This window comes from Osmia lignaria, chromosome 1 (assembly GCF_051020975.1).
Source record: "Osmia lignaria lignaria isolate PbOS001 chromosome 1, iyOsmLign1, whole genome shotgun sequence".
In the NCBI taxonomy this organism is placed as follows: domain Eukaryota; kingdom Metazoa; phylum Arthropoda; class Insecta; order Hymenoptera; family Megachilidae; genus Osmia; species Osmia lignaria.
Genome location: NC_135032.1, coordinates 10706866 through 10733455, shown reverse-complemented (window position 1 = coordinate 10733455; position 26590 = coordinate 10706866). Strand labels below are relative to the sequence as shown.

Genomic DNA, 26590 nt, shown 5'->3' with positions numbered 1-26590 from the left:
GGCAGGCTTCGAACGACGACGAGTCACGCGTCGCTCTCCCAGGTAAATATATTTGCCTGGACTTTAGATCGGCCGACGTAAAAAAATATATTGCTAATATAACGTAAATCGACGATTTACACGATTCTTTTTCCATATAGCACGATGCTAATCAAGGATGAATTTTACAATTTGACTAATTATCTATTAATTCTTTTATTAATATTATTGGTCTCCATACTTGTTTCAAAAAAATTGAATAAAATCCTGGATTTTCCAGGCTCGAAGGAAAATCTGAAAAGAATGGGATCCATTCGAACCATTTTTCATGGTCGGTAAAAGAGAAGAGGTTGTTGGAAATCTAATGGCACGCCAGTTACGTGTCATAAAAGGGGTCTCCCTGGGCAAGCAAACTTAACGGATACCACTAAGTATTTATCTTCCGTTTCTGGGGCCGCGTTCGAAATGCAAATTGGGCAGAGTCGCTTGAGTGGCGGCTCTGCGAAAGCGTCGTGACGCGCGTCTTACGCTTTATCGAGTTTTTCAGAGTCACGCGCACAAAACGGCCAAGAACAAACGAGAGACATTTTTCTCCCCCCTTTAACCGTCTCTGTTCCAAGCCGATCGACGATTCGAAAGGCGTTCCACTTCGAACCATTTGCTCGGTCTAGATCGAGAAATAATTTTCATTCAAGGATCACTCTCTCAGCCTCGCTCTCTTTACGACGAAGATTCAGACGATGCTTCGTTGTTACCATTTTTCGTCACAACCCCGCGTGTTCAATGCAGGGTTTAACACTGATGGGCCAAGAATCGCGACACATGAAATTTCCTAATCGCATTTCATTCAAGGTCCAACCAGATGCATCTTCCCTATAAGGACGTTGCACTTCGTAAATCATTGAGAAACACTTCCGTTACATCATCGTCAACCGTGTACCCAATGGAATTGCTGATAGATCTCGTACGGAACTGGTCGCTAATAACAGCGTTACGTTCGTGAAACGATATTAGCAAGAGGAAGGGAATTCTCATTTACATAGGTGGAATTAACGAGACAGCATTTTCTGATACGGGTAAATCAAGGCAGACGGAACAACGCCAGTCGGTCGATGATCGATGAGGGGTTGAGGATCGAGGAGAGGGTTGCGCGCGTTAAGTGGCGGGAATAAATTCCGAACTCACCGATTAATCCGTGTTTGTTCATGGATCGTTCGATCGATCTCACTAATTAAATGTCGACAGAGAACGATCGGCAAAGAGGTTTATCAAGGTGGATATATATCGATCGTTGGCCCTCGTAAGACTCGTTTCCAGGTCGGCCTCGAGAGAGCTCCAACTCCCGGCGAGGATGAACTTAATTTTCTAGCTCTGACAAGGTCTCTACCCGCGACTTCCACTCGTTTCACCTCCTTCGAGGACTCCCTTTGACTGTTTACGCAGTATAATTAACGCTGCTTTGCCGCGAAAACGTTAAAGTGGATTCTCTGCGGCTGATTTAGCAGAGTAAACGAGATCGCAGCTAGCACTCTCTCCTATCTCCACGTTTCCCCTCTTTCGTCCGGTTAAAGATGTTTCAGATGGACGGAAATGTGCACTCGAACGAAACTTATCGATCAATTATACTCGTCCTTTCAATTTTTCATGCTATACCTCCTTTTATTTCTTGGTAATTTTTATGAGACATATTGAAGTAATTTATGTAATTAACACTTTTCCCAAGTGTGTAGTATTATCCATTCTATATGGACAATAATCCATGCGACTGTTTCTCTGGTATCGAATGTGTAAAAATTGTACATTTTAAAGATAATATTTTAACAAAAAGAATTTTTTCTGCCTTTTAGTTAATTTGGAATTTTTACCAGAGTTTCTTCTGAAACTTCTAATTTGAATTCTGGAAACGTTTTGAAAACCAAATGAGCGAGTATTCATCCGGGATGATTGATTGTAAAGGCTAAAATTACGCATGCCAGAGTTGCGCTTTAGGAAAGGAAAGTAACGCGAAATATTAGTGATGCAAGTCTATTGTCTTTGTGCCCGGGCATTCTGATTACTTTTTCCTTAGCGAGTCAAGAGTACAGAGAGGCCTATTTTCCAGGACCCGAGCAGTATGTAACAGATTCTCACGGGTATTAAACAGTGGACGTATACAAGTCCTAATATGGACACCTAACACTGTACTTTCTCCATCGAAGTGCATGGCTACCGGTAAACTGACGATTAATTGTGATATTATTTCATAGACAACAGGAGAAAGTTATTTACCATTATCTAAAATTGAGGGCTCGTGACCTTTTTGAAATGGAAGAATTTTTATGCAAAATAGATATGTTTTAAATTCAACTCAGTAATTTTTAAATGTTCAGAATTAACATTATATTGATTTTTATTTTATCTCATTTGTAAGAATCTTGATTTGTATATTAATTATTTCAGCTATTTGCACAACTCGATATTACTTTGCTGAGATTCATTAATTATTGACGTTGACAGATGTAAATTAATCAGCATGGATTATACAAGCAGATTTTGCAATTAATATTGAAACAACGTTTAAATATCGATGTTAAATTTCAAGTAAATCTAATTAGAACACAATCGATCAATAAAGTTCTCCACAAAAAAAGATTATAAAAATTCAATAATAGTTAATACAATTTCATTTTGATTCTAAAATATTAATTCAAAAATTGTTATTTGTTATTCAAGTAGAAAAGCAATCTGTGTTGAAGAGGAAGTAGAATCTTCTACACGCATATTCCGCCATATTGGTCATCAATGACCGAGATTCTTGATTACATAATAAAATGCATGTATCACGTAATCGTTCGCATCAACAGAACTACATCCATCAGAAACTATACAAAATATAATGATTTTTATTAATCATCAATCTCTTCATCTCCCAAACAAACTCACCTGTGTTAAGAAGAAATGAACTTTCTCCACAAAAGTGTATCAAATGTCCAAAACTCATCCCAATTAGACGAAAATTTTGCTATCCGAATCACTGATATTAGAAGAGACGATGACTCGTTGACAGACACACTCAGAAACCATCAAAATAACTCACCGACGAGCAAGAATAAGAACAGAACGTATCGCAGGACACATTGATGATGAAGTAGCCACATGGTCCTGCTCTTGCTGACCCTGGATGACTCAAGCTAGGATTCCAAATGGTTGGACAGGTAGCGTCATCCTCGACACTAACCCAGGTCCTGGCACAAAATGATGACAAGAAACGTGGAAACACGTGAACGACGATGGTAACCGGTCCTCGGGACGCGAAAGACTGGGGAAAGGAACGTTTGTTAGGTGGTTCGATGTTAACTTCTGCCCACCTCTGTGCCTTTAGCTCCCTGCCATTCCAATCTCTGCCGCTCTCCCTTCACGACAAATAGATAGGTCCTCTTCCCTTCATCTTCGTGGAAAGTTGATCCGACATCGACCTTCTAGTTCATGGTGAAACGATGACACGATGATTTCGGTAGCTTTGTTGATATTCTGGATCCACGGTGGTCAGTGATGTAAGTAGGATTTCTAGGATGGTCTAGGTCGATCAGTTTAGTTAACGTGTCAAGGGTATTATATTTGTTCATAATTTTTGTAATAAGAATGTTAGTGGATTTTTGCATTTATTTATATTTCACATTGCATTTTATCTGAAATATTTATTTCTGTTAAGATAAGTTTTGATAAGGGGCAATTAGTATTTTCGGGTGGGCCAGATCTAGCTTCGTTACCCCTCGGACGGCGGACCATGGAGAGAGCCCCAGTTTTAATTTAATTTTGTATTTCATATGGTTGGCTCTAGAGAGCCTGCTGTAAATATAATATAATAATTAATTTTAAAAGAATATTGTAATAGAAATTTTATTATTATAAATTATTAGTTTCCAAGATATTTACAATATTGATTTGTGATTTTCCTATGTATAATCTTATTTATAAAAAATTATAAAGTCATTGTCATCTTGACTTTTAACTTTTTCACTATGAATGGCAAATACTCGATTCAAGCCTCTTAATCTATTGATCTAACCTTTGTCTTCTAGTATTCTTGAAGTTAAGATAATGAAAAATGTCAATATACTTGGTCGTACATAAATCAACCATAACTTCAGGGTATGTATGGTGCATCAACAAATTAAAAATTGATATTGGTATTAATTTTTCACTGCTAAAGAACTAATTAATTTCAAATGGAACAGATGAGGTATTTTCACCTGTGTGAATTCCTTGTTATCTTCTACAAAATTGTTCTGAAAATTATTAAACTTGACATCGGTTTAAATCAACAGCTCGTTAGATGGAAAGGTGGAGAAAAGTCAACAATTGTCAGAGGTACTTCGTTGAAAGTTGAAAGAAAAATATGGAAAATCGAAACGAAATATTATTGAACAAATTGTTGAAATTTTTTGGAATTCTCAAGCTTTAGTCTTGCAATTCTAATCAAAGTAAAGCAATCTAAACTTTCAAAGGGTCACCAATTACATAAATTACAATCATGCTGTGAGAAGCACCCAAAGCACAGCATTCTCAGTTCAAATACAACTATGATACAAGTGTTCCTCAGAAGGAACTGCCAGTTTCACTGGCATTACTAAAGATGCCTCGATTTCTTAACACGACCGAGGAACGACCGGTCGAATATCAATCAGAATATTGCATCAACAGGCAGTACACGTTGCATGTAACTCACACAGGACAGGTTGTAGAGCGATTTCTCTATTTTCATTCGAACCTCCTTGGCACTGGTTCTTCATCTTTTTTGACATGAAGATGGACTTCATAAATATAAAACGCTTTATTGAATTTTTTGTATCATTCAATAATACTAATACCATTAATAAATTGACTGCCATGACCATGAATGACTACAAATTTAAATAAATTACTATATAATGATTCGTTGATTTATTGCCAGGAATCTGATGAGCACTTTTGATTATACTAATCGATTTTTTATTTTTATATTTTCAGAAACTAGGAAAAATCGCCATTTATCCAAAGGAGGCACACAATATCGACAGTGTGGAGACTGCTGTTACCCAACATTTCGCTCATTTACATGGTATTCTCCAGAATGTCGAGAAAAAGATCATTGATAACTTAAACGATCATCGAAATGCTAGGAGTAATAATCTGGAGGAAATATCTGAACAGCTGAAAGATTATGAGAATCAGTTACAGTATGCTCTACTGGTAAGAATAATTAACTGATAAAATAATTAGTGATAAGAGTTTAATGATATCAGTTTCTGAAACACAGTATTATTATTGATTTCTAATTAATATTTATAGAAAAAAAATAGTATTGATGCTTTGCAATTATATTTTTTGAAAAATTAAAAATTCTTAGTATGTTGTAGACTATTCTAATTTCTAATAATACTTATTTCAGTATTACTAATTTTTAATTATTTTTAATTTCCAATATTTACTATTTGTATTGGAAATGAAACATATTGTATTTAATGTAAATAGTACCTCGAATACTGAATATGGTAATACACTGATAGTTAATACATTATCCAGTTCATTAGTAAAATAATGACAATTTGTTACGAAAAAGATCATTCTCCCAATTGAATTACTGCAATGTTTCTCATAGGTGAAGTTTAAATTGCTCGTTCCATTCGTTCGTTCAATTACGTCCGTGTGTTTTAAACAGAGCATGATTCATTAGCCCCACAGTGTCAGCTTGATTGCTATAATTATTAGGTCTGTGGGGATCTTCTGTCGCTTTTATTCATGCGGTGTTTGAGCTGCACGTAATAAACGAGAATGCTTAAAATCGTTACGAGATTTTGTACTCTGATCTCTATGCAATTTGAATTAGAAAACGCTATGATTTCGAAACGGATAATACCTTCAATAATGAAATTTTATAAATGAAATGTGATTAATGTTTTCTATGTTTCGTTCAAAGTGGAAATCAAATCATAGGTATTTTAATGATGCATCAATAAATCATTAGATAAATTAGAAAATATTTCATGAAGATTAAAAATCAATATGAAAATCTATTTTCAGAGAATTTTCAATAGTGTAATAATTGCGAATATTCAATTGCATAATTAATTTTAAATTGATTAGAAGGTAATTATTCAAAGAACGCTAATTTTATAAATGAAAGTATTTAAGATTAAAATTTGCATTTGTTGCAAAATTTTTCTTTTCTTTTAAAATGCATTTGCAAGTGGAGTGAACGAGGATCGATTAACAACACGAATTTCCTTAAAATTTATCTGCCTGAAATAAATCGTTGAAATATAATGGTTGACGTGCAGAGAGATTTCTCGTGAAACTGTTCGAAAACGCTACTGCCGAAAGTAATTTAAGTAAAATTAGATGACAGTGCTAATTCGCGGCGTGTCATAAAACGGTCCGAATTTAAAATCTCTTTCCCTAGCGTGCTACAGCGTGTGTATATGACAGTGGAGATACAAATTTTCATAATGAAATCATTATAAACGAACCGAAAACGAGTGAAATGAACCTGACACACCGACGAGGAGGTATTGTCATTGTTTTGACAATTCATTTTCTCGAATAATTTTTCCCTATCGTATCGTAAAAGAAGAAAGATAAAGAAATTTAATTGTGCAATTATTATCTAATAAAGTATTGCATAAACCATAATACAATAATTGTGGATCAACGATAGATTACAAGAGTTCACAACATTTGATTTTTTTTTTTTTTTAATAATTCAAGTACAATTTTTTCTCTTACAGATAACTGGTTCAGTAACAGAAAATATTGATAAAATAGATATCCATGATGTGATACAACAGTTAGAAAAATTAGTCTCTATACCATGTCACTTGATGTTAAATTCCATTCCAGATGACCAAGACATCACGTAAGTAATCTTATCATAATTTTATCCTCTTTAATATATGCAATCAAAGAAATATATATTTATCATAAACAGAATTTATTTCAAGCACTCATAATTAGAAAATAATTAGAATCTTTATTTTAAGTTTCCAAAAAAAGTGTTGACGATCAATATTTTAAAAAATTTATCCTAAAAATAAATTACGGTATTCTTTATTAAAATATGAAGTCTGCGTTACATAAATAGACTATTCGGATAAGGGTTTGACTTGAATCCATAGGGATCGGTGTCCAGTGTTTTTCGACACAGTGAAATCTGTGTAGCTTTTGATAAATCAAAATCTCCGGTACATATTGAACGATTTATTTTCCTGGCTACCGTGGATGGTAGAGAATTGAGCAAATCCCCTGTCGTTTATATTCGTAAGCAGCTTACGGATGTCTAAACGAGAAGAGAACGAAAAAGAGAGAACGAGGTGTAGGAGTAATTAATTAAAGTAGAGTGCACCTACGGTTGTGTTATAAACCGGCTTCGAAATGTCCCTTTTTTAAACCACGAAAGAGAATGTTGAATTTTTGTTTTCCACTCGTATTTCAAAATTAAGGTGCTTTAGAGCAGTAGATCAAAGATACCATTGCCATGATATTCAAAATACCAAACTACAAAGTCTTATATTAAATTAAAAAATTATTTTTTAATAATTCAAGTTCATATGTGTCTGACCAGATATGACTGTGTCTTTTGCAGTAATCAATTTCTATAATTTACAATAAGTTTTCTTGAAACGAATGTATCCTTTTTAGGTTTAATTTCGATAAGAGTATTGTTGATGCCATTGAGAAACACTACACCTTAGATATACCAGCCACATCGACGTTTGCTTTACGAAGAAGAAATTCATTGCCTGACGACTACGAACTAGAACCATTGACTGAAGACCTTAATATTTCAAGTAATATTAGTTTTTCTATTACATAAGAGTAAGAATTTGTTTTTAACAATAAAAATCTTGGTTTTTTGCAGTACTTAAACGTCCATCATCTATGGTAAAAAAAACAGCTCCTCTAACAATACCAATGGCTCCTAAAAAATGTGATAAACTTCCTGCTGTTGGTACGTATTTAAAATCTGATTTTTCTATTAAAATGAAATTTAAAAATGGAACAAAAGGCTCGGCTATATGCTAAGAGTAGATCGTTGATTCACTGTTAACAAGATTATTTGAGTCTATATAGAATAAAGTTTGTTTTCAATGATCATATGATTTATCGATTATTCCTTTCTATTTTAAGGTTCTTCGGAGATGATTCGCGTCACGCATGTCGTGAATCCTTCTTGTTTTTATATTCAAATGATACAAAATCAGAATAGAATAGCAGACTTGGACAAAGAACTGTCAGTGTTAGTTAACACTACAGGAGTTATACCAACAGAAATCACTATAAGTATGTATTAAATTATTATTTTATTTATAATAGTTATGTATATTTTTTTTATATTTATTTCCCAGATGCATTGTACATCGTGCAATGTTCAGAGGACAAAACGTGGCACCGAGCACGTATCATAGACAAGAAAGACTCCAACGACGATGAAAAGTATAGCGTCTTCTTCATTGATTATGGAATGAAGGAAGACAATGTACCATTATCAAAGATACGAAATATTGTAGCACAATTTGCAATGCTACCTATGATGGCAATCAGATGTTCTTTACACAATATTGTGCCCAATAATGGTAAATGGCACCCTGACGCCATTGAAGCTTTCAAGAAATTGGTTTACTCGTAAGTAGCATCAGTGATTTGTGATTTCTCTTGTAATTACATTTCATTAAAATAAAAATGAATCTTTATTTATTTCAGAAATGCCATGGTTTCAATGTCCGTCGGTGCCATTACTGGGGATACCTATCATGTTGAACTGACTGTTATTTCTTCAAAAGACTGGCATTTAACATCCGTAAACGATTCGTTAACGTACATGAAATACGCTACTTGTGTTTCATCTGACAAGTTAATGGTAATCGTAGACCATTTATCTTGCGATTTTGAGAGTACCAAAATTTGACCATTTGTTTTCCATTTACAGAGAACGAATCCTGAGTCTACGAGGACTTACTATAAAGAACAACTGGATATGGAAATATTTACGGAGATCGAAGTTCTGTATGTTGAATCTCCTCACTGTATATATGTAAGAAAAGTGAGTTGATATTCTTTTTAATGATACTTCATATAAGTAACATGTATTAATTATATAAAAAAGGTCTATTGCATCTTGAAGTTCAAAAATATTAAAAATCATATGGTAGCTGCTATTATATTCTATTTATAAAAATTTATATTTATATTGCACAGGCGCACGGAAATAGATCATACTTCCGCAAATTGATCAGTGAGATGACCGAAAATTATGGGCAAACTTTGTCCTGCAATGATTTTATACCTACGCTTTATAAAGGTAATATGTTTTTCATGAATTTAATACTATCTCCAATAATAATCTCACGAGACATATTAATTTCGTCAAATCTTTATTCTTACCACATTATTAATCAAATAAATTAATCATTTAACTTTTTACACAGATTTGCCATGCGCTGCACGCGGTGAAGATTCTATGTGGCATAGAGGCATTATAAAAGAAGTTACTGAAAATACTATACAAGTGTTCTATGTAGACTTAGGATACACGTCAATATTGAGTTACGATGCTGTAAGAGCACTTTCTAAGAAATATATGAGTTGTAAGACTCAAGTAAGTTTATATCAAAGCGAAACACTATTTTTTCCTGCCATTAAATTTCAATACTTATCATTATGTTTTATCTATTCACCAGGCAATAAAAATTTCATTGAAGCACGCAAAACCACGGCCTGATGATAAAAACGAATGGAGGGAAGATACTAATAATTTTCTAAAGAGATACTTAATGGACATAACAAATTTTAAAATTGTAGCCCTTGACAAATCTGAAGATACATACAATGTAGTTATGTACACACATGACAAAAGTAATGTTTGTAATGTATTAGCTGGTAAAAATCTGGCGCTACATATTTACAGGTACAACTTTTTTAGAACATTTAAATTAATATAATCACCATTATATTTGCAATAAGTATTTCTTTCTTATTATATAACATAGCCCATATAACAAATTTAACAATAATAAAAAGAAGAGAAACAAACTTAAAAAAGATGGTAATAGGACCCTAGAGAGACCAGAGAGACTCATGGAAAAATCCATAGAAGCTCCCGCAGAAATACTAGAAAAACCTAATAATACACCAAATACAATTACTAAGAACAAAGGGACTGAAGAAATTGAGGATCCTTTTAAAGTAAGCGTCCAGATACACCAAGTGCAATCTCCTGATTGTATCTACGTATCGAATACCACCCAGGATCAAGTTGACGTAGAAAAAATGATGTCGACAATGCAAGAATTTTATAGAAAATATCGGTCCGCAAAACGCGAAGTTTGGACCAAAAATGCAGTTTGTGCAGTTTACTTGTCGAAAAATGAAACGTATTATCGTGGTAGAGTCATCGACGTTAAATCTGCGGATAAAGTAGTCGTATTCTTGTACGATATAGGAACCGAAGAAACTGTATCGACAGGCGATTTGCAATCATTATATCCAATATTCTTCGAAACACCAACACACGTTTTCAAGGTAAAACTAAGTGGCATATTACCGTGTGGAGGCTCGTCATTCTGGCCATCATTATCTAGTGAAAAGTTGCAAGAGATTGTAAATAACAATCACAATTGCAAATGCTATATATCAAAAGTGGTAAGCATATCACGTACAATATCATCAAAAATGATACTACTATTTGTAAACTATTTCTATTTAAAACATTTTTTATTATTGCATAGGAGGACGAAGATGTTGAAGATTCTGCGATACCAGTTGAACTTTGGATTAAACAAGTAAAAATGGATGGACCATTAGCACCGACAAGATATGAAATTAATTCCATTAATAGAATGCTAGTTGAAAACGGAGTAGCCTTGCCAATAAAAGAGTATGTAACATTATAAAATTTTCTTCAAATCATTTGTTCATTTGAAATCAATTGTTCTTATTTATTTTGAAATTTACTTTTATTTATTAGGTATGCAAAGAAAAGAGACAAAATTTTGGCTATCGAATTGAAGCGGATGTTGAAGAAAAAATTAGAAAGACTGGCAAAATGCGAACCAAACGTGAAATGGTTTGAAATTGGTAACAATTTCGACGACTCTGTAGGAATAAACATGAATAGAATTATGTCAAAAATATTAAATAATTCAGACACTGATTCAGACAGTAGTGATTCTAACATAGAACTATATGATAAAATTCCATCGCTTTCAAAATTGACAGACTGGTTGCCAGCAGAACCAATATTCGAAGATTCATTTATTGCCTTGCCAACATACTTAGATAGTGAAGGCTTTTTGTATTTACATTCTAAAGGGAAAAGTATGTACTCTATAATTTCGAAGTACATAAATGATGTAGCACATTATAATGAATATTATTAAATGCAATATACTTTTTAGATGCAGAAATGTTGCAGCGTATTGAAAGGAAACTGGAGAAACTATATGCTAATTGTCTATTTGAACCACGTGATACAGTATGGGTTGTAGGAGACTTATGCATTGCTCAATACCATTCAAATAAAAAATGGTATCGAGGAAAAGTAGTAAAAGTTCTTGATAATGATATAGTACAGGTAAAAATTTATTTACTTTTTTATTATAAAGACCTATTTTTATACAATACTATTTAACATGAAATACATATTCATTACAGGTAATGTTTGTTGATTACGGAAACGTGGAAGAATGTGAAATTGGAACAGTGAAGAAAAGAGTTATTTTAGAAGATATTCCAATCCAGTGTACGAAATGTGCAATCTATGGTCTGAATCCGGTAAATACTTTGTAACAAGTTTAATGCATTGTTCAATAAACATTTAAATATGTTTAAACCCATTCTTTTTTAATAGGCACGACCAAGTGGAAAATGGTTGACAGATGAGTTAGATAGAATACATAGTGTTATAATTGACACCGAATGTAAAGTAACTGTGCTCGATAGAACTAAAACACATCTTGTTGTAAGTAATCTTATACTAATCGAGAACTTATTAATTATTTATAAAAGTAGATAAAATAATTTTTTTTCGAATTATGGTCATACAGAAATATGTCTTATATTTAAAATATACCGTATTATATACATAGATATTTTTCTAGATTTCTTTAATTGTATTACCAAACAAACGGATGAAAAAAGAAACCGATTTACTAACTTTTCTTATAAACGAATGGGAGATGGATCTGAAACCAAATTTGGAGATTAGTACGTGTGACCAAAGTCTCGGCCGATCAGACTCTCCAGATGCTATTATCATTGAGAATTCAAATTCATTTTCTTTGGATAGCGATTTATTCAAAGAAACAATTATTAGCGGAAATTCCATGTTGCCAAACACGATTATGGTAGATAAAAATGACAGTCCTAGTACAACTGACATTGAAAATTTATCTTGGAGTAAACTAAAGAAAGAAACAATCAGCTCGACGCCACAAGTTGCTTCTGAAGAGAATCTTTCAATGAATTACAAGCCAATTGATATACCAGAAGATATAGATTTCATAGAAATAGAATTGTCTTTCAGTATTAGCACTACTGAGTTTTACGCGCATTTACAAGAAAATGCTCACTCGGAGGTATGTAATAAAAATAATACCAAATGCAATATTTTTATTTAATTTTATATAAAATATTCCTTATGGGTGTTGCTTTTATTTCAGGTTTTAAATAACTATTATAAACAATATGAACTTTTAATGAAAGATTTGCAAGAGAACGCGTGCAAGCAACAACCGATTACAAGTTTTGCACCTAGTAAGTACTATCGTTTATAATTGACAGAAATTTTGAAAACTTTAGTTTTACAGTGGTGTATACGGTTAAACTCCTTTTTACAGATACTCCATGTGTTGCGAAATATAATGATGATATGTGGTACAGAAGCCTTATAGTAGAATCTGAACCTAATAAAGATTCAGATACAGAAACTGATATTAAACTAATTTATATTGACTATGGCAACTGCGAATATACGACAGTAAACTCTGAACAGTACGTCATGTTGCATCTTCTTTTTTAATTCTAAGTGGAAACTTAAAATTATTACAATTAATAAATAATTTTTTTCTTCGTATAAAAGGCGCGAATTATTTACTTTGAAGAAAGAATGGATAGATGTACCAATAATGGCCGTCAAATGTAAATTGTGGAACATAGAAGTTGATCCTGCAGTGGATATCGACGATTTTCTAGCTCAATTTGAGAAAATGTACAACAGAAATGTTATAGCCGCAGTTAAAGTAATTATGAACCTAACCACGATTTTTCATAACGTACACATTCCTTAATAGATTTTGAATACTAAAATGATTATTTCAGAAAATTGGTGAAGAATTCATGCATATTGAATTATATGACAACCAAGAACAAGAGGAACTTTTATATAATACACTCATTGAAAATGGTTTATTTCAGCTCACGTCACAAGAAAATGAAGAAAACTAACCAATTTTATTTTAGTCAAACCTTAGCATATATTTATTTTTACGTAAGATAAGTTAACCTTTCATTTTAAAAGGTAGATTACAGTTTTTATTTTTCAAGTATTTTTTTTTTGTATTTATAATGCTAAAAGGTTTTTAAGTTATCATTACTGATACAAGAAATTATTATTTGATGAATTTTATTTACCATATCAGTATAATATAGTTTCACAGTTCGTTAAACTTTTATATAAAAAAAGACGAAAAGATATTACATATTAACGTTGTGTACTTTTAGCAATCTGTTCCTTAAGCACTAAAATACTCTGCCTTTGTTCGGGTGGCAACATAGCGATTTGTTCATCTGATAATTGCAACACTTGCATTATCAAAGCCGCCTGTAATAGAACAAATTATTAGTTACTTTTATACTTGTATTATTAAATGTACTCGTATACTATTTGATATATTTTTATAAAAACTTGACTGATAATTAAATATAATTAATAATAATCTAAATATAATTTTTACCTTCTCTTGATCAGATGCTCCACTAGGTATATTTCCGGCAGGGGACATGCCTGCCATGAGTCTTGAGGTAGCGGATGTTGCCGATGTTGATAATGCAGTAGCGGGAGCTGGTACGCTAGGTGTAACGACACTTGATGGCGGAGCAGTTGGTGCAGCAACAGGTCTTGGTACCACTGGTGGTGCAACTGGCACTGGTGCTAAAAGTATTTAACTTTACATTTTGTCATAAGAAAGAAAATGAATTTCATTTTGAAAAAAAAAACTTACGAGTAGCTTTGGTAATTCTAGGATCAATGGGCATTCTTGGATCCCTGGGATCCCTTGGATCTCGTCCAAATCTATCTGTTCTTGGGTCACGACAAAAGCTGAAAAAAATTAAGTATTTTTTAGAAATATCTGAAAGTTACTGTTTTATATTATCTATAGTATTTATGGAACCTCTCAACTCCTTCAACAGGAAGTGCACTGTAAAAAAGAGTAAATCTTTTAATTATTTTTAGTTCCAAATTTTTATGAAACAGAATACTAACTTGTCTGTAACATTAAATGTACTGAGTCCTCTAGGATCAGTACTTGCGACCACGGCTGATGGTACGCTAACAGGTGTTGGTGTTACTTGCTGAGGGCCTCTTAAATCTTGATCCATTCTAGCTAAACGTGGATCCATTTGTCTATCCAATGTACGGAGATCAACATCCTGCCCTGTTATAAAATTACACCATTTGGTTAAAGAAACATTAACACGTTCACTCTAGAATCAATGATAATCGAGCCTGCGATATCGCGTGCTCAACAGCAAATGTGTTAAATACTTTTACAAAAAAAAGAACAGGTTTAAAACTTGGGTTAATATACTCAAAGACACTTAAGGAATGATATAGTTAAAAACATTTATTGATGACAAATTGATATTAATATTTATCCGAATTACACAGCTTTTACCATATCTTTTAATATCTTTGATACTCCTACCAGCAAATATTGGTGCTGGAGTATTTGTAACTGGAGCTGGACGTGAAGGAGCCCATGGTTCTTCAATCCTTGGCACAATTGGATGAACAATTGGTTTATCAGAAGGTGTTAATACACCTGGGATTGGATTTGCTTTATGTAACATATTAACTGCTGTGTGAGGATCCACTATTCTCATCACTACCTGAGCTTGTAGCAGAGCATATGCCAATTGAGGATTCTGAAGTAGCATTTGCCGTGCCTCATTAGGATTATTTTGTACACAAAGCTTCATTTGTTTCATGAGTTCAAACATTTGCTCTGGTGGCAAAGAAGCTACAGCTTTACTTATAGCTTCAGGAGCTTTATCTGCCTGCACTGCTTCCCCATATGGATTCTCTGTATTTTGTCCTTGCAAAAGACTTTGCATTTCCATCCGGCTCTTCTCTGTACAAGCATTATCAACCCTTAATGTTCTTCCACCAATCTCATAACCATTCAAATTTCTCATAGCACTAAGAGCTGTTTCTTGATCTTTGTATTCACAGAAGCCATATCCTTTTGGTTTGCCTGTTTCCCGGTCAAATACTAATCTGTTTAAAATAATTCAAAACTTGCTTTTAAAAGTACTGTATCAAGTAAGGTTATAATTCATGTTTATAGAGGTTAACTAAAATTGAATGCATTAACTTAAATATACAATAAACTTACTTGAATGAAAGTACCGGTCCAACTTCGCTAAAAATATCCTTTAAATTCTCTTCTGTAGCTTCGTACGGGATATTCCCGACTATTATGAAACATTACATGTGTTTAAAGGTTATGCAGCATAATTAGTAATAAAAAATAATTTAAAATCAATTTTCTTACCGAAAACACTCCGCATGGATTTGTCCATGAGTGACTGATCAGAAATAGTTGAATTACTCATTTTTGTAATTTATTCGTTTTTGTTTATTATTCGAAGTTTGAACACGGCACTTGTCTCTAGTTTCTATGCCAGACGAAAATACAAACAATCCATACCACAGACAAAATATAAAATAGATTCATCATGTAATGCAAAACTTCGCTCCCATTGTCATGGAATAAGACAGCAGCGCTATTGAAACGATAAATATAATACAGTTCCCAACCGGGAAATGCATTATTAATGCATTTACGAAAAAATGCCAAAGGAAAAGGATGAATGACACGAAGAGCACTATATAAAATATTTTGCATAAATTATAGAGTACGATCGTTTGTTAATCATAATTTTATTGTTTAAATTTTATTTACATAAATTTATATTTCTTATTTGTTACAGATATTTTGTTGACACTGAAAATTGCTACGTAATTCGTCGCCATAACACTTTATTGGTTTGAAAAATAATTTCGTAAAGAATTGGTAACGTTTTAGTAAGTGATCATTTACTGGATCACGTAGTCGTTCCTTCCCACTTTTATGTTGCATCTTGCCGTATCTGAAAGTAATTTTACATATTAAATTAATATTCTTTTTTTTATTCATTAGTTACTTTTCTCTTTTGTATTTATTATTTAAACGTTTATTTGAGTATTGAATTAATTTAAAAGTTTTGAATTTCCAATGGCAGTTACATACCAGCATTCGACCAATCAGAGTCGTCAGTATTAGTCATGTGCGCAGGTCTGCCTCGTTACGTCACTTCCCGTTCGTAACTTCGTCCGCAGTGCACGCGTTTGTGGAAATTGAGAATAAATTTCATTAAAACATTATATTAAATTGTTTTCGTGGTATAAAAAATACGAAAAACAGAAGGTTAACTTGGAGAGAAATCGAGATGCATGATGTCTACCGTCAATTCCACATTGTCTTCAGAAATGCGTAAGATGAAATTTTGTACCCTTGTCGTGAATTGAACCTCAGATTGGAACAGTATTATCTGAATTATTTCCCTTTTATATCGATAATTTCTTGAACATCGTTAATGTTTTGATTTTCAGGCAAGAATTCAACAACGTACTTCGTGGACAGTCGTATTGTTACGAGATCTCTTCGGTTATGTACTCGGGTCCAAGCCGAGCTCTCTCGAACGTCCGCCATTGGGGGACGGTGGCGTCATTCCTTTCGCGATCGCCGAGGTGATAAGACGTATTTCAGAGCGTCCTTCCGTATACATATTACATACTTACTTAGGTATGCGTACTTTACCTATTTTAATATTTTACATACATTATAGAGCTCGATCGTTTGTTAATCAACTTTAATTGCCATTGGTTAAATTTTATTTATACAAATTTGTATTTCCTATTTGTTACAGATATTTTGTTGCTATTGAAAGAACGCTATGCCACACGATGCCATGACACTTAACATTGGTTTAATATTTCGTAAGGAATTGGTAACATTTTAATTTATTGTAATCAATTATTAACATTTATTATTACTTTTTTTTTATGGAATCGTTGTTAATGGTAAGAATTTTTGATAATTAACTGGTACCAACGTCAATTATTTTTCTTTTATTAATTAACGGAAAAAGAACAACTAATTTTTCATTTTATTAAATAACTTCAACCAGTAATTTGATACGTGTTTTAAATTATAATAAAATTGAAACAATTTGTATTCCACTGCAAATGATTGCTTCTCTTCTGCAATTATTTGATTATATTTTCATTATTTTAAACAATTTGTTTTTGTTAAATCGTAGTAATTATATTATAATGTATAACTTTTGGTGCAAGTTTTAATTAAAATAGGAAACGCGTTATTAAATCACATGCTGATTAATTATTGGACTTTGTTTATTGACAAGAATTTAGATAATTTATAAATCACAACATAATAGAGTTTCCAACAATTTGTAGTATACTTACAATTTTAACAACGAGAATCTTCTACTTTAATAAAATAGTCTATTATATTTAGTAGCAATTGATCTTTATTCCTGTAATATTCATTGAAATAATTATCTACAATTATTTAAAACATTTCAATATTACGATATAATCTAGAATCAACATTTAACTTTATCAGTATTTCACAAACATAGATATGTTCATTTACAGGTCATTAATAACAGTATTTCCATAACGAAGGCACAATAAGAAGAATGTTGTTTTTGTATACATATCTCCACCCATCCCCAACCCACTAATCTTTTCTTCCAGGAACTGTTGTGGCCGCGCGCAAGGCGGTCGGTAGAGTCAGTGTTTATACGAACAATTCTAATGTTTTGATTTTTTCAAGGGTGAACTGGCCCTGAATAGAGTTGCGTTTGTAGAATTAGGAATCACGCGAAAGTAGAGTCAGTGTTTGCTGCGAATTATAAAATATTTTCTAGAGCATCGCGGCTCTGTTCTTTTTCCATCGCGGAAGTAGAGTCAATACATCACTGAAGAGGAGTCTTGGGCGTTGCTCCATAAGGAAAGAGTGTAAGTATCTTATTACTTTAATTAATTTTAATTAAAATAGAATAATTTACAATTTCAACGTTTAATAATTGAGAGTCCTTTTTAATTGCTGTAAAATCCAAATTCATATATAATTTTATTAGAATAAAAATTGATAATTTGCAAAATTAACCGTAATTCTTTTTTGTTTTGTTACAGATGAATTTTTTGTTTTTGCCGAGTTCCTGGATATCCTGGTGATGGCTTTCTTCACGACTTCCGTCTTGGTACGTCACTTAATTGCTTTTTATTAAAATAGAATAATTTACAATTTCAATACTTGATAATTGAGATTTCTTTTTAATTGCTAATATTTTCTAAAATCCAACTTTATATATAATTTCATTACAATAAGAATTGATTATTTTCAAAATTAACCGTAATTCTTCTTTTTTTGTTACAGGTGGACATCCTTGATGGCTTTCTTCACGACGTCCGTCTTCTCCTACAAGGCAGCCTCCTACCTGGTGTTTGACTGTCGGAAGAAGAGTATATCTGCGAACGGTGAGTCGCATGTTTTATGGTTCCTCTGGTACCCAATCATGTCGTAGGACGAATGGTCCGAATCGACACGGGTTACCAGTTGTATACGTGCTTGGCGAGCATAGTGAACATGAGTATGATTATACTCATGTGTAGTAACATTTTTATTGTGTTTTATTTCATTTAATTCAGGCTAGGTCTTCTTGCACTACGCGTTTAAATATTATTTCTGTTCCACACATTCCAATAGATATTTATGAAATATTTGAATGCTTTTAAATATTCATGATACAATTTTATAATAAAACGTGGAATATGAAATATTTTCAAATTAAGTAAATACAGAAACAATTTTATTTAATTTTTCTTTAATGGAGAAGTCAGATACCATCTGATTTAGTTATCATAAAGATTCAAATCGATATAATATTGGTTTTATAATATGTATACTAGATATACATATTAATTATGCTTTTACATTGATTTAATTACATTTTGTATATTGTAAATTCAAATATAATTTGAGAACTTTTTCCGAGTAGTAAAGTTCAATTCCTTCTATAGCGAAGTTTAACTTATTTACACGTTCATGAAAAATTGAACAATTTATGTGCAAGAAGACAATTCGTGACGGGTAGATTTCCAAGCCAGAGTGATCTATTTCAACACATTTTGCGTATACTTGAAAATTTACTCTGAGGAGGGAGTCGCCCGAGGATGTTTTATTAATTTTCACAACAAATTCTAGTTTCATTGCAAAGAATTCTTAATTAAAGACATTAAATTCTTTTTTATTAAAATTTTGCATTTCTTAAATTAGTGTTGCGAAAAATTTCCAGCGCGAGAGTAAATATGACGATGCACTGACTAGTATTCGGTGGGAATCCTTTTGGTTTTTAAACTCAATCCTTTTTATTATTTAATTAATCAAATTAGTTACAAGGATTCCGCGGCATAAGACCGTGAACACCATCTCTGGGAGATATACCCATGCATTACTAGGCCTTTGCAGGCGCAGTTTTAGAATACGGAACATATGAAAATATGTTACCATATTCTAAACTGTAGTCCTTTTGTCTATACTATGGGCGTCCGTCAATCTGACACCGTTGGATGCAACGTGTTGGACGGGCGGGTAGCGCTCTTAGCGAAGGGGTGCACTCTGTCCTGGCGTTACGACGTCCAGGCGGGGTGGGTGGTATGTAGCGTCTGGCGTAAGTCTAGGGGGCGTGAGACCCCTCGTTGCCAGCTGATATTAGCAGTGCACCATGTTAGCGTCATAGTTGCTCTATTATACTTTTCTGTATTTGTTATTAAAGCTTTATATTTACAAAGTCGAGTCATTTTTATTAAAATAGTGAAATATTAGCCCGTTAGATGTTTGTGTACTAATCATGTTTCTAGATCAGGATTTTCAGATTTAACCCCTTCCGTGTTTATTGTCAAAGCCCATTCACGTGCCCAGGCGCTACTTGGATGGGTAGAGACAATGGGCACGATGACCTAGTTCATAAGAATAAAAATTATTAGCGGCTGGCACTGTGTTAGTATATCGTGCACGACGTAATTTCCACATATGGTGTGTGTGTTTTTAGGCTGTGGGATTGCGTCGGTTTAATAACTTTTTCATTTAACTTTTAATTTGAAATAATATTTTATTCAACAAAATGTACGATGAACATACAAACCAAATAGTATTATTACCATTACTATTACTATATTGCCATTATTATTACCATGATTATTACCATTATTATGAAATATTCTATATCAAAGTAGTTAATTAAATTTTGTAATTATCATTATACGCAATGATTGCTAGCCTTGCCAGACGATTTCAGTGAAAAATGGTACGTACCGTAGAGTGTGATGTGAGATGAAACTCGGGTGACGGAGGCGTCCCGGGACGTTCTCCCTAGTTTAGGCTCTTGCGCCCGGGTGGAGTGTATGGGGGTCGTGGAATGAATTTTTGTGAGAATGTGATTTTGCCTTTTTTAAATATAGCGTTAGGTAGGTAGGTAGTATACCTTCTGGTGTGTGTGATAGATCGTAAGTAGGTAGGGCCGGGGCAGGTTGTCACAGTCTCTTGATCGGGTAGGCGCGATTTCGCGTGATCAACCTGTACCTGGAATATATTTGAAGAATTGACGATACAATCGACGAACGGAGTATGCCGTTCGCTTTCGATTCTGTCTGTACAATTTTTCAAATTTTTGGCGACTTCATAAGTCGTCATACGCGATCGCGATGGCACCGAACGCACAAGTTCTGCTCGAGCACGGCACGTGTGCACGAACAACGACTTATATAAAGTCCTTTTTCGTCCACGTGTCAATTAGAGTTTCGCGATTCTTCTTTTTTGTTGATTGTTTTTTTTTTTGTTTTGCGAATTTGCAAGTCTCGAGCTTTAGATATAAGTTTCAGGTGGGTGGACCGCCCGAAGAAAGAAAAGGCTATATGCCGAAGCGCCCCGACAAACTGTCTTTCAAGAGGGGAACTACTAATGATTTTGCATCCTTTTGCAAAAAAGGATGGGAAATCATTATCGTTACTACTTTGTCACTGTGCTCGCCTGTAGTTGTAGTTTTGTAATTTCAGGACAAGAGGGGGCCCGTGACCCCCATGATTTTGGGCAAATCGCGTTTTCAATATGGTGTTGCGAATATTGACCACGGTTCAATTTAGTGTTGCGAATGAATATTTATTACGGTTCAATTTAGTGTTGCGTGTGCATGATTATCGCGATTTTCATTTATACATATATTAGTGTTGCGAATTTTAAACATCGCGTTTCCTTTTTACATTGCTTTAAGATAGAGTTTTGCTTTTTAATGTTGATTGCTTTAGTGTTGCGAATAAAAAATTCACGGTTTGAGAATCCCCCTTTTTTGCATTTTAATTGCATGCCTCTTAAAGATAGCGTTGCGAATGACATTAGCGCGATTGTTTCCCAGTGCTGCGATTTATAAATACGCGATTGCTTTGCATTAGTTTATAGAGTTCCCTGTTAATTAGTGTTGCGATAATGAATATTCGCGTTTTGCATTAGAGTTGCGATATACGATGAAATGCCCAAAAACGATCCAGTGGAGTTGCCATGGTCCATAAGGCAACTATGGACCAGCTGCCGTGATACAGCCTTGGATTGGCTGTACCCCTTTTTTAGATTAGTGTTGCGTATTACAAAATTCGGTAGATTTGAGTAGTGTTGCGTTACAGTTCGCGTTTTTGCTTTTTTTCTTTTTTTCAGCTTAGTGTTGCGTATAATGGAGCAGCCTTCACGCGAACGCTTTTGTACATATTATATAATTAATGAAATTAGTGTTGCGAGTAAAAAATACACGGTTTGAGAATCCCATTTTTCTGCATTTTAATTGCATGTCTGTTAAAGATAGCGTTGCGAATGACATTAGCGCGATTGTTTCCCAGTGTTGCGACTTATAAATACGCGATTGCTTTGCATTAGTTTATAGAGTTCCCTGCTAATTAGTGTTGCGGTAATGAATATTCGCGGTTTGCATTAGAAATGCCCAAAAACGATCCAGTGGAGTTGCCATGATCCATAAGGTAGCTATGGACCAGCTGCCGTGGTACAGCCTTGGATTGGCTGTACCCCTTTTTTAGATTAGTGTGGCGTCTTACAAAATTCGGTAGATTTGAGTAGTGTTGCGTTACAGTTCGCGTTTTCTCTTTTTTTCTTTTTTTCAGCTTAGTGTTGCGTATAATGGAGCAGCTTTCACGCGTACGCTTTTGTACATATTATATATAATTTAATGAAATTAGTGTTGCGAATGAATTCGCGATTGTTATTAAATTAGTGGAAGTAACTATGACTCACATTCGGTGGGAATCCATTGGATTCCGCGGCCTAAGACCGTGAACACCATCTCTGGGAGATATACCCATGCATTACTAGGCCTTTGCAGGCGCAGTTTTAGAATACGGAACATATGAAAATATGTTACCATATTCTAAACTGCAGTCCTTTTGTCTATACTATGGGCGTCCGTCAATCTGACACCGTTGGATGCAACGTGTTGGACGGGCGGGTAGCGCTCTTAGCGAAGGGGTGCACTCTGTCCTGGCGTTACGACGTCCAGGCGGGGTGGGTGGTATGTAGCGTCTGGCGTAAGTCTAGGGGGCGTGAAACCCTTCGTTGCCAGCCGATGTTTTGTCATAGTTCAGAATGTTTGCAATTTTGAAATTAGTGTTGCGTGTGATTTCGGTTTGTTTTATAGGGTTTGCTTAGGCATTGCTCTTATGGGCAGTCAAACTTTTCTTTTCAGGTTCCCCTGTACCTTCCCTCCCTCTGCCACGACCCCATTCTTTTTTCTTCCCATTTTTTAATTTTGAAAATTTTGAGCATTGGTTATTGGAAATACTGTTAAAATTTATATGAATTTAACGGACGGAATGTTTTCAAAATATTATTAAATATGATAAAGTTTTAAGCGGAACTTTATTAAAACTTTTATTTCGAATAAAACTTCATTTTATTTTATGATAATTGGAGACAAAATATTTCAAGGAATATTTATTCATTTAAAATTACTCATTACTTTTTAATTGTACTTTATTTAAACAAAAGTAGTGGATGATTGTTGTTGAAGTTGTTCAGTTTTAATTCTTGATCGTGTTGTTTATTTTTAAGCTTATGGAGAAGCTAATTAAAGTAATGCACCTTTATAAATTTCCAAATTCTTTTTATATAAGTTAAAGTCCATTCGCGATTTTTTTTTAATTTTACAGATTCCAACAAATTTGTACCATAAAGGTATATAATACAATCTAATAAAGTTAAGTAGAATCATGGGTGTGAATATATTGCAGTGAAAAACAATTATTTCAATTAAAAAATTATATAATATTCACCAATAAATGAACGAATATCGAATACAATAAAATGAAATAGTATTTTTAACTTAAATACTAAATACTAAATAACAATATATTTTTCTACCCCTTTTTTTTCTTTATTTTGGTACTGTTTGTTTTCAATTGGTATTTATATTCAATTGCTGTTTCCTCTTTTCATTTTGAAACAAGTTATTAACAATCACACTGATTTTTATAAAATTTTATGTGTACTAATGCATCTTCTTTTCAGCTTTTAATTTTTTTTGTCTTTTTGTGAATTCAATTAATGAGTTTCTGTTACAGAGAAATATTTTTATAGAAAGTATGAATTATAGAAAGTATAAACAAAGGACCGAAGGAAATCTAGTATAAAATCTAGAGTCAGAGGATGGAATTCAACGTATCTAATTAAGTAAGATGAGGTGAAAATGATTGGAAAGGGAATTGTTACTATTGAAAATTATGTCTAATTCTTTTTAGTCTATTTCAGGTACTATTCTGGTAAGAATAATCAAATCAATAATTTCATATATGTATTCGTTTATATCTCCTTAAATTTTTATGATTATATCTTAATGACCATAAAGTCATCAAGATATAATCATCAAACGCTGCAGTGTTTAATTAGGAAATTTTAGATTTAAGTAAATTTTTAATAATATTACGAGCGCTCGTATAAATAGGTATCCTTAGTATTTATAAATAGGTAGGACAAATATGCAATTGCATATTATTATTAATTACAGATCTGTAACTAAAATAAAAAAAGTGTTAAAGTAGGATTGGAAAATAAAAATATAAGTAGATAAGTAGATAGGTAGGTAGTAAATAGAATCAATGCTCCTTTTGTTGTTACTTTTGCACAACAAAGACGTTTTGCAAATGTGCACCAAGGGGATGCTGTTATTGAATGAAAATAATAAAAATTTGCATAAATGGAGGGCGGATGGGTGAGGTAGGGCGGGTCTCCAAACCGCAGCAACCTCCTCGTGGTGAGACCTGGGCAATCGTTATTATTTGATGACTAATTAATTACTGTATCATTAGTTTTATGGTACATTTATTAATTATGCAGCAAATAATATGAGCGAATTGGCTGCGGGATTTTTTTTTTAAGTTTATTTTTTCTCTAATTTTTGCTTTACCTTTAATGCCATTTCCTCTCACTTTTATGTTATTATGGTTTTAAATTTCAATACCGACGGGAACATAGCATAATTGTCAAGTTAAATCAATATTGTATCTTTGCCATGCCTTGTATCTCTATGGTAACGATACAATTGTTTAAAAATGGAAATCGAACCGAACTACACGTTTGTGCCTCTTGTACAAAAGAATTATTTGGGAATTAACGATAAAGCTATACAACAACATCTTGCTAAATGGTAATTCATATGCTTATATCGCGCATGTTTACAATTTAAATGTTATTACTATTTTATAGTTGTCATTTTATGCAATAAAGTTATCTTTCACTTTTGCAGGGGAATAAAGGGCAATTTTGTTATACAAAATTTTTCATTCAATGAACCTTTTCAACAGTATCACAAATATCATTTAGCCGAAGTTAATGAAATTAATTTTAATAAATTTAAATATAATTAAAAATTGTAATGTTAATTCATTATTTTTTAATTATCTTAGGCTTTCTTTAAAGATGCTACAGTTTCAAAGGTATTATTAACAAAACAAGGGAATGGTTGGGTAAAGCAAGGTAATGGACATTTTCTTACAGAATATTAGATTTCGCCAATTTTTTAAAATATAATTTGCAGGTATAATAGCGACAACAGTAGAAATAAAACCTGTGCCGTGTTCTGTTTTAAATATGTCATTTTTCAATAAACTAAAAGATTTCGAAAACGGAGTTATACACAAGTCTGGGACCATTTGCAAAAGATATGATATGGAAATAGATGGTTTTCTAATTTCGGATAATCTTAGAGGAGTATGAATTCTTATTGCAAATTATATTAATAATATAAATTTATGTTTAATTTAATATTTGTAGATGTTATTGGATGAAGATTGTCCACAATATAATTTATATTTCAAAGATGAGAAAGAAGAATTTATATTTCGTATTTTTCAATTGCTTATTCTTGGAGGGGTATTGTGTCAATATGAAGATGTTTTAGATCCATACCTAGAAGTTACAAAATCTATTTATAAAGATTTAATCAGGTTGTACAATATTTTCATAAATGTTTTCTTTTTTTTGGAATTCAATAAATAAATATTTGTAATTATTCTAGGGTACAAAAAGACAAAGACTCAGATTTGTCAATTAGTACCTTAGTTTTGGAAATAATAGCCAAAGATAATAGAGGACAAGCATATTTTCCGTATGATCCATTTCATACACAAAATGTTGGATTCTTACTAGTAGATAGTGTTACTCGCGAAATTACAACATTCTTACATCAATTTGGAGAATATTGTATTTCCGAGTGAATGCTGTATAATAAAATATATATATTCCAATAAAATAATATTTATTATATAAACATTGTTTTACCACAATGATGGATTTATTACATAATATTGTGCATTATTTACACCATACATTTGTTATATACTTTACATTCACCAACTTTCAAAAAATATAATAATAACTGAGGATGTTTGATTTTAAATGGTTAAAGGTGTTTGCATTAGTCTATAATATTTCATATACGTCTTATCTATCAAATAACTAATAGTAGTTTGGCATTCCGTAATGATTATTTGGTACAGTATAGTATACATAAATGATTTAGGTCTATTGTCGTGTGTAGTATCTTCCTACCGCATTAAACGTATGGCCATTACTGTAGATACTTAGAGTTAGAATGAAAAAATGGCATCTTTTATCAAGATTAGAACTATTATACGTAAAACAAAATTATAAAATAAATACTATATTCCTTCGTCCTATTTGTTAACTGAATA

At 32.8% G+C, this 26590-nt stretch overlaps 4 protein-coding genes and 1 long non-coding RNA gene across 9 annotated transcripts in view; 3 read left to right on the top strand and 2 right to left on the bottom strand.

Annotated features, from left to right (window-relative positions):
* The window catches only part of LOC117606056 (uncharacterized), a 56509-nt gene extending 53198 nt beyond the window's left edge, over window positions 1–3311 (bottom strand). The window contains exon 1 of the mRNA XM_034328037.2: window positions 3056–3311. Within this exon, the coding sequence (XP_034183928.1) occupies window positions 3056–3116 (61 nt within the window). The 5' untranslated portion in view covers window positions 3117–3311. The remainder of the gene's footprint in view (window positions 1–3055) is intronic.
* The window catches only part of qin (tudor domain-containing protein qin), a 161143-nt gene extending 147690 nt beyond the window's left edge, over window positions 1–13453 (top strand). For both annotated transcript variants that reach the window (XM_034328032.2, XM_034328031.2), the window contains 22 exons: window positions 4969–5190; window positions 6726–6853; window positions 7636–7784; window positions 7856–7945; window positions 8125–8277; window positions 8343–8619; window positions 8698–8854; window positions 8924–9037; window positions 9193–9295; window positions 9423–9592; window positions 9675–9901; window positions 9984–10635; window positions 10722–10870; window positions 10961–11310; window positions 11391–11566; window positions 11647–11766; window positions 11843–11953; window positions 12093–12569; window positions 12654–12747; window positions 12831–12984; window positions 13073–13232; window positions 13312–13453. In XM_034328032.2, coding sequence (XP_034183923.2) covers window positions 4969–5190; window positions 6726–6853; window positions 7636–7784; window positions 7856–7945; window positions 8125–8277; window positions 8343–8619; window positions 8698–8854; window positions 8924–9037; window positions 9193–9295; window positions 9423–9592; window positions 9675–9901; window positions 9984–10635; window positions 10722–10870; window positions 10961–11310; window positions 11391–11566; window positions 11647–11766; window positions 11843–11953; window positions 12093–12569; window positions 12654–12747; window positions 12831–12984; window positions 13073–13232; window positions 13312–13437 — 4359 coding nt within the window. In that variant the 3' untranslated portion in view covers window positions 13438–13453. The remainder of the gene's footprint in view (window positions 1–4968; window positions 5191–6725; window positions 6854–7635; window positions 7785–7855; window positions 7946–8124; window positions 8278–8342; window positions 8620–8697; window positions 8855–8923; window positions 9038–9192; window positions 9296–9422; window positions 9593–9674; window positions 9902–9983; window positions 10636–10721; window positions 10871–10960; window positions 11311–11390; window positions 11567–11646; window positions 11767–11842; window positions 11954–12092; window positions 12570–12653; window positions 12748–12830; window positions 12985–13072; window positions 13233–13311) is intronic.
* Window positions 13454–13672: 219 nt separating this feature from the next.
* Window positions 13673–16061, bottom strand: CstF64 (cleavage stimulation factor subunit 2 CstF64). Of its 4 annotated transcripts, none has more exons than XM_034328034.2 (8): window positions 15768–16061; window positions 15609–15687; window positions 14889–15490; window positions 14477–14648; window positions 14385–14411; window positions 14214–14311; window positions 13947–14143; window positions 13673–13813 (listed from the first exon to the last, which is right to left on the bottom strand). In XM_034328034.2, exons 1-8 carry the CDS (start codon window positions 15826–15828, stop codon window positions 13694–13696), a joined length of 1356 nt encoding a protein of 451 aa, XP_034183925.1. In that variant the 5' UTR covers window positions 15829–16061; the 3' UTR covers window positions 13673–13693. The 4 variants fall into 4 exon arrangements, with proteins under 4 accessions (XP_034183925.1, XP_034183927.1, XP_034183926.1 ...); XM_034328036.2 differs by having other exon boundaries at window positions 14919–15490; window positions 15768–16053; XM_034328035.2 differs by lacking the exon at window positions 14385–14411 and having other exon boundaries at window positions 15768–16055.
* Window positions 16062–17882: 1821 nt separating this feature from the next.
* LOC143305330 (uncharacterized) lies at window positions 17883–19017 on the top strand. The gene is made up of 3 exons (XR_013062211.1): window positions 17883–18301; window positions 18479–18546; window positions 18723–19017. It is a non-coding gene; the product is annotated as an uncharacterized LOC143305330 (long non-coding RNA).
* Window positions 19018–24863: 5846 nt separating this feature from the next.
* On the top strand, window positions 24864–26560 carry LOC117606329 (cilia- and flagella-associated protein 300). Its single transcript, XM_034328677.2, has 6 exons — window positions 24864–25044; window positions 25144–25225; window positions 25304–25373; window positions 25435–25607; window positions 25671–25843; window positions 25915–26560. Exons 1-6 carry the CDS (start codon window positions 24950–24952, stop codon window positions 26111–26113), a joined length of 792 nt encoding a protein of 263 aa, XP_034184568.2. The 5' UTR covers window positions 24864–24949; the 3' UTR covers window positions 26114–26560.
* The last annotated feature ends 30 nt before the right edge of the window (window positions 26561–26590 follow it).

What these genes read in the sequence shown, in the direction of transcription:
- CstF64 (XM_034328034.2), bottom strand. Translation starts at nt 15,828, where the DNA reads ATGAGTAATTCAACTATTTCTGATCAGTCACTCATGGACAAATCCATG. An exon ending in ATCCATGCGGAGTGTTTTCG is followed by an intron (nt 15,688 to 15,767) that starts GTAAGAAAATTG and finishes GTTTCATAATAG; the next exon opens with TCGGGAATATCCCGTACGAA. An exon ending in ACATTTAATGTTACAGACAA is followed by an intron (nt 14,412 to 14,476) that starts GTTAGTATTCTG and finishes TCTTTTTTACAG; the next exon opens with TGCACTTCCTGTTGAAGGAG.
- LOC117606329 (XM_034328677.2), top strand. Translation starts at nt 24,950, where the DNA reads ATGGAAATCGAACCGAACTACACGTTTGTGCCTCTTGTACAAAAGAAT. An exon ending in CAACAACATCTTGCTAAATG is followed by an intron (nt 25,045 to 25,143) that starts GTAATTCATATG and finishes TCACTTTTGCAG; the next exon opens with GGGAATAAAGGGCAATTTTG. An exon ending in ATTTATAAAGATTTAATCAG is followed by an intron (nt 25,844 to 25,914) that starts GTTGTACAATAT and finishes TAATTATTCTAG; the next exon opens with GGTACAAAAAGACAAAGACT.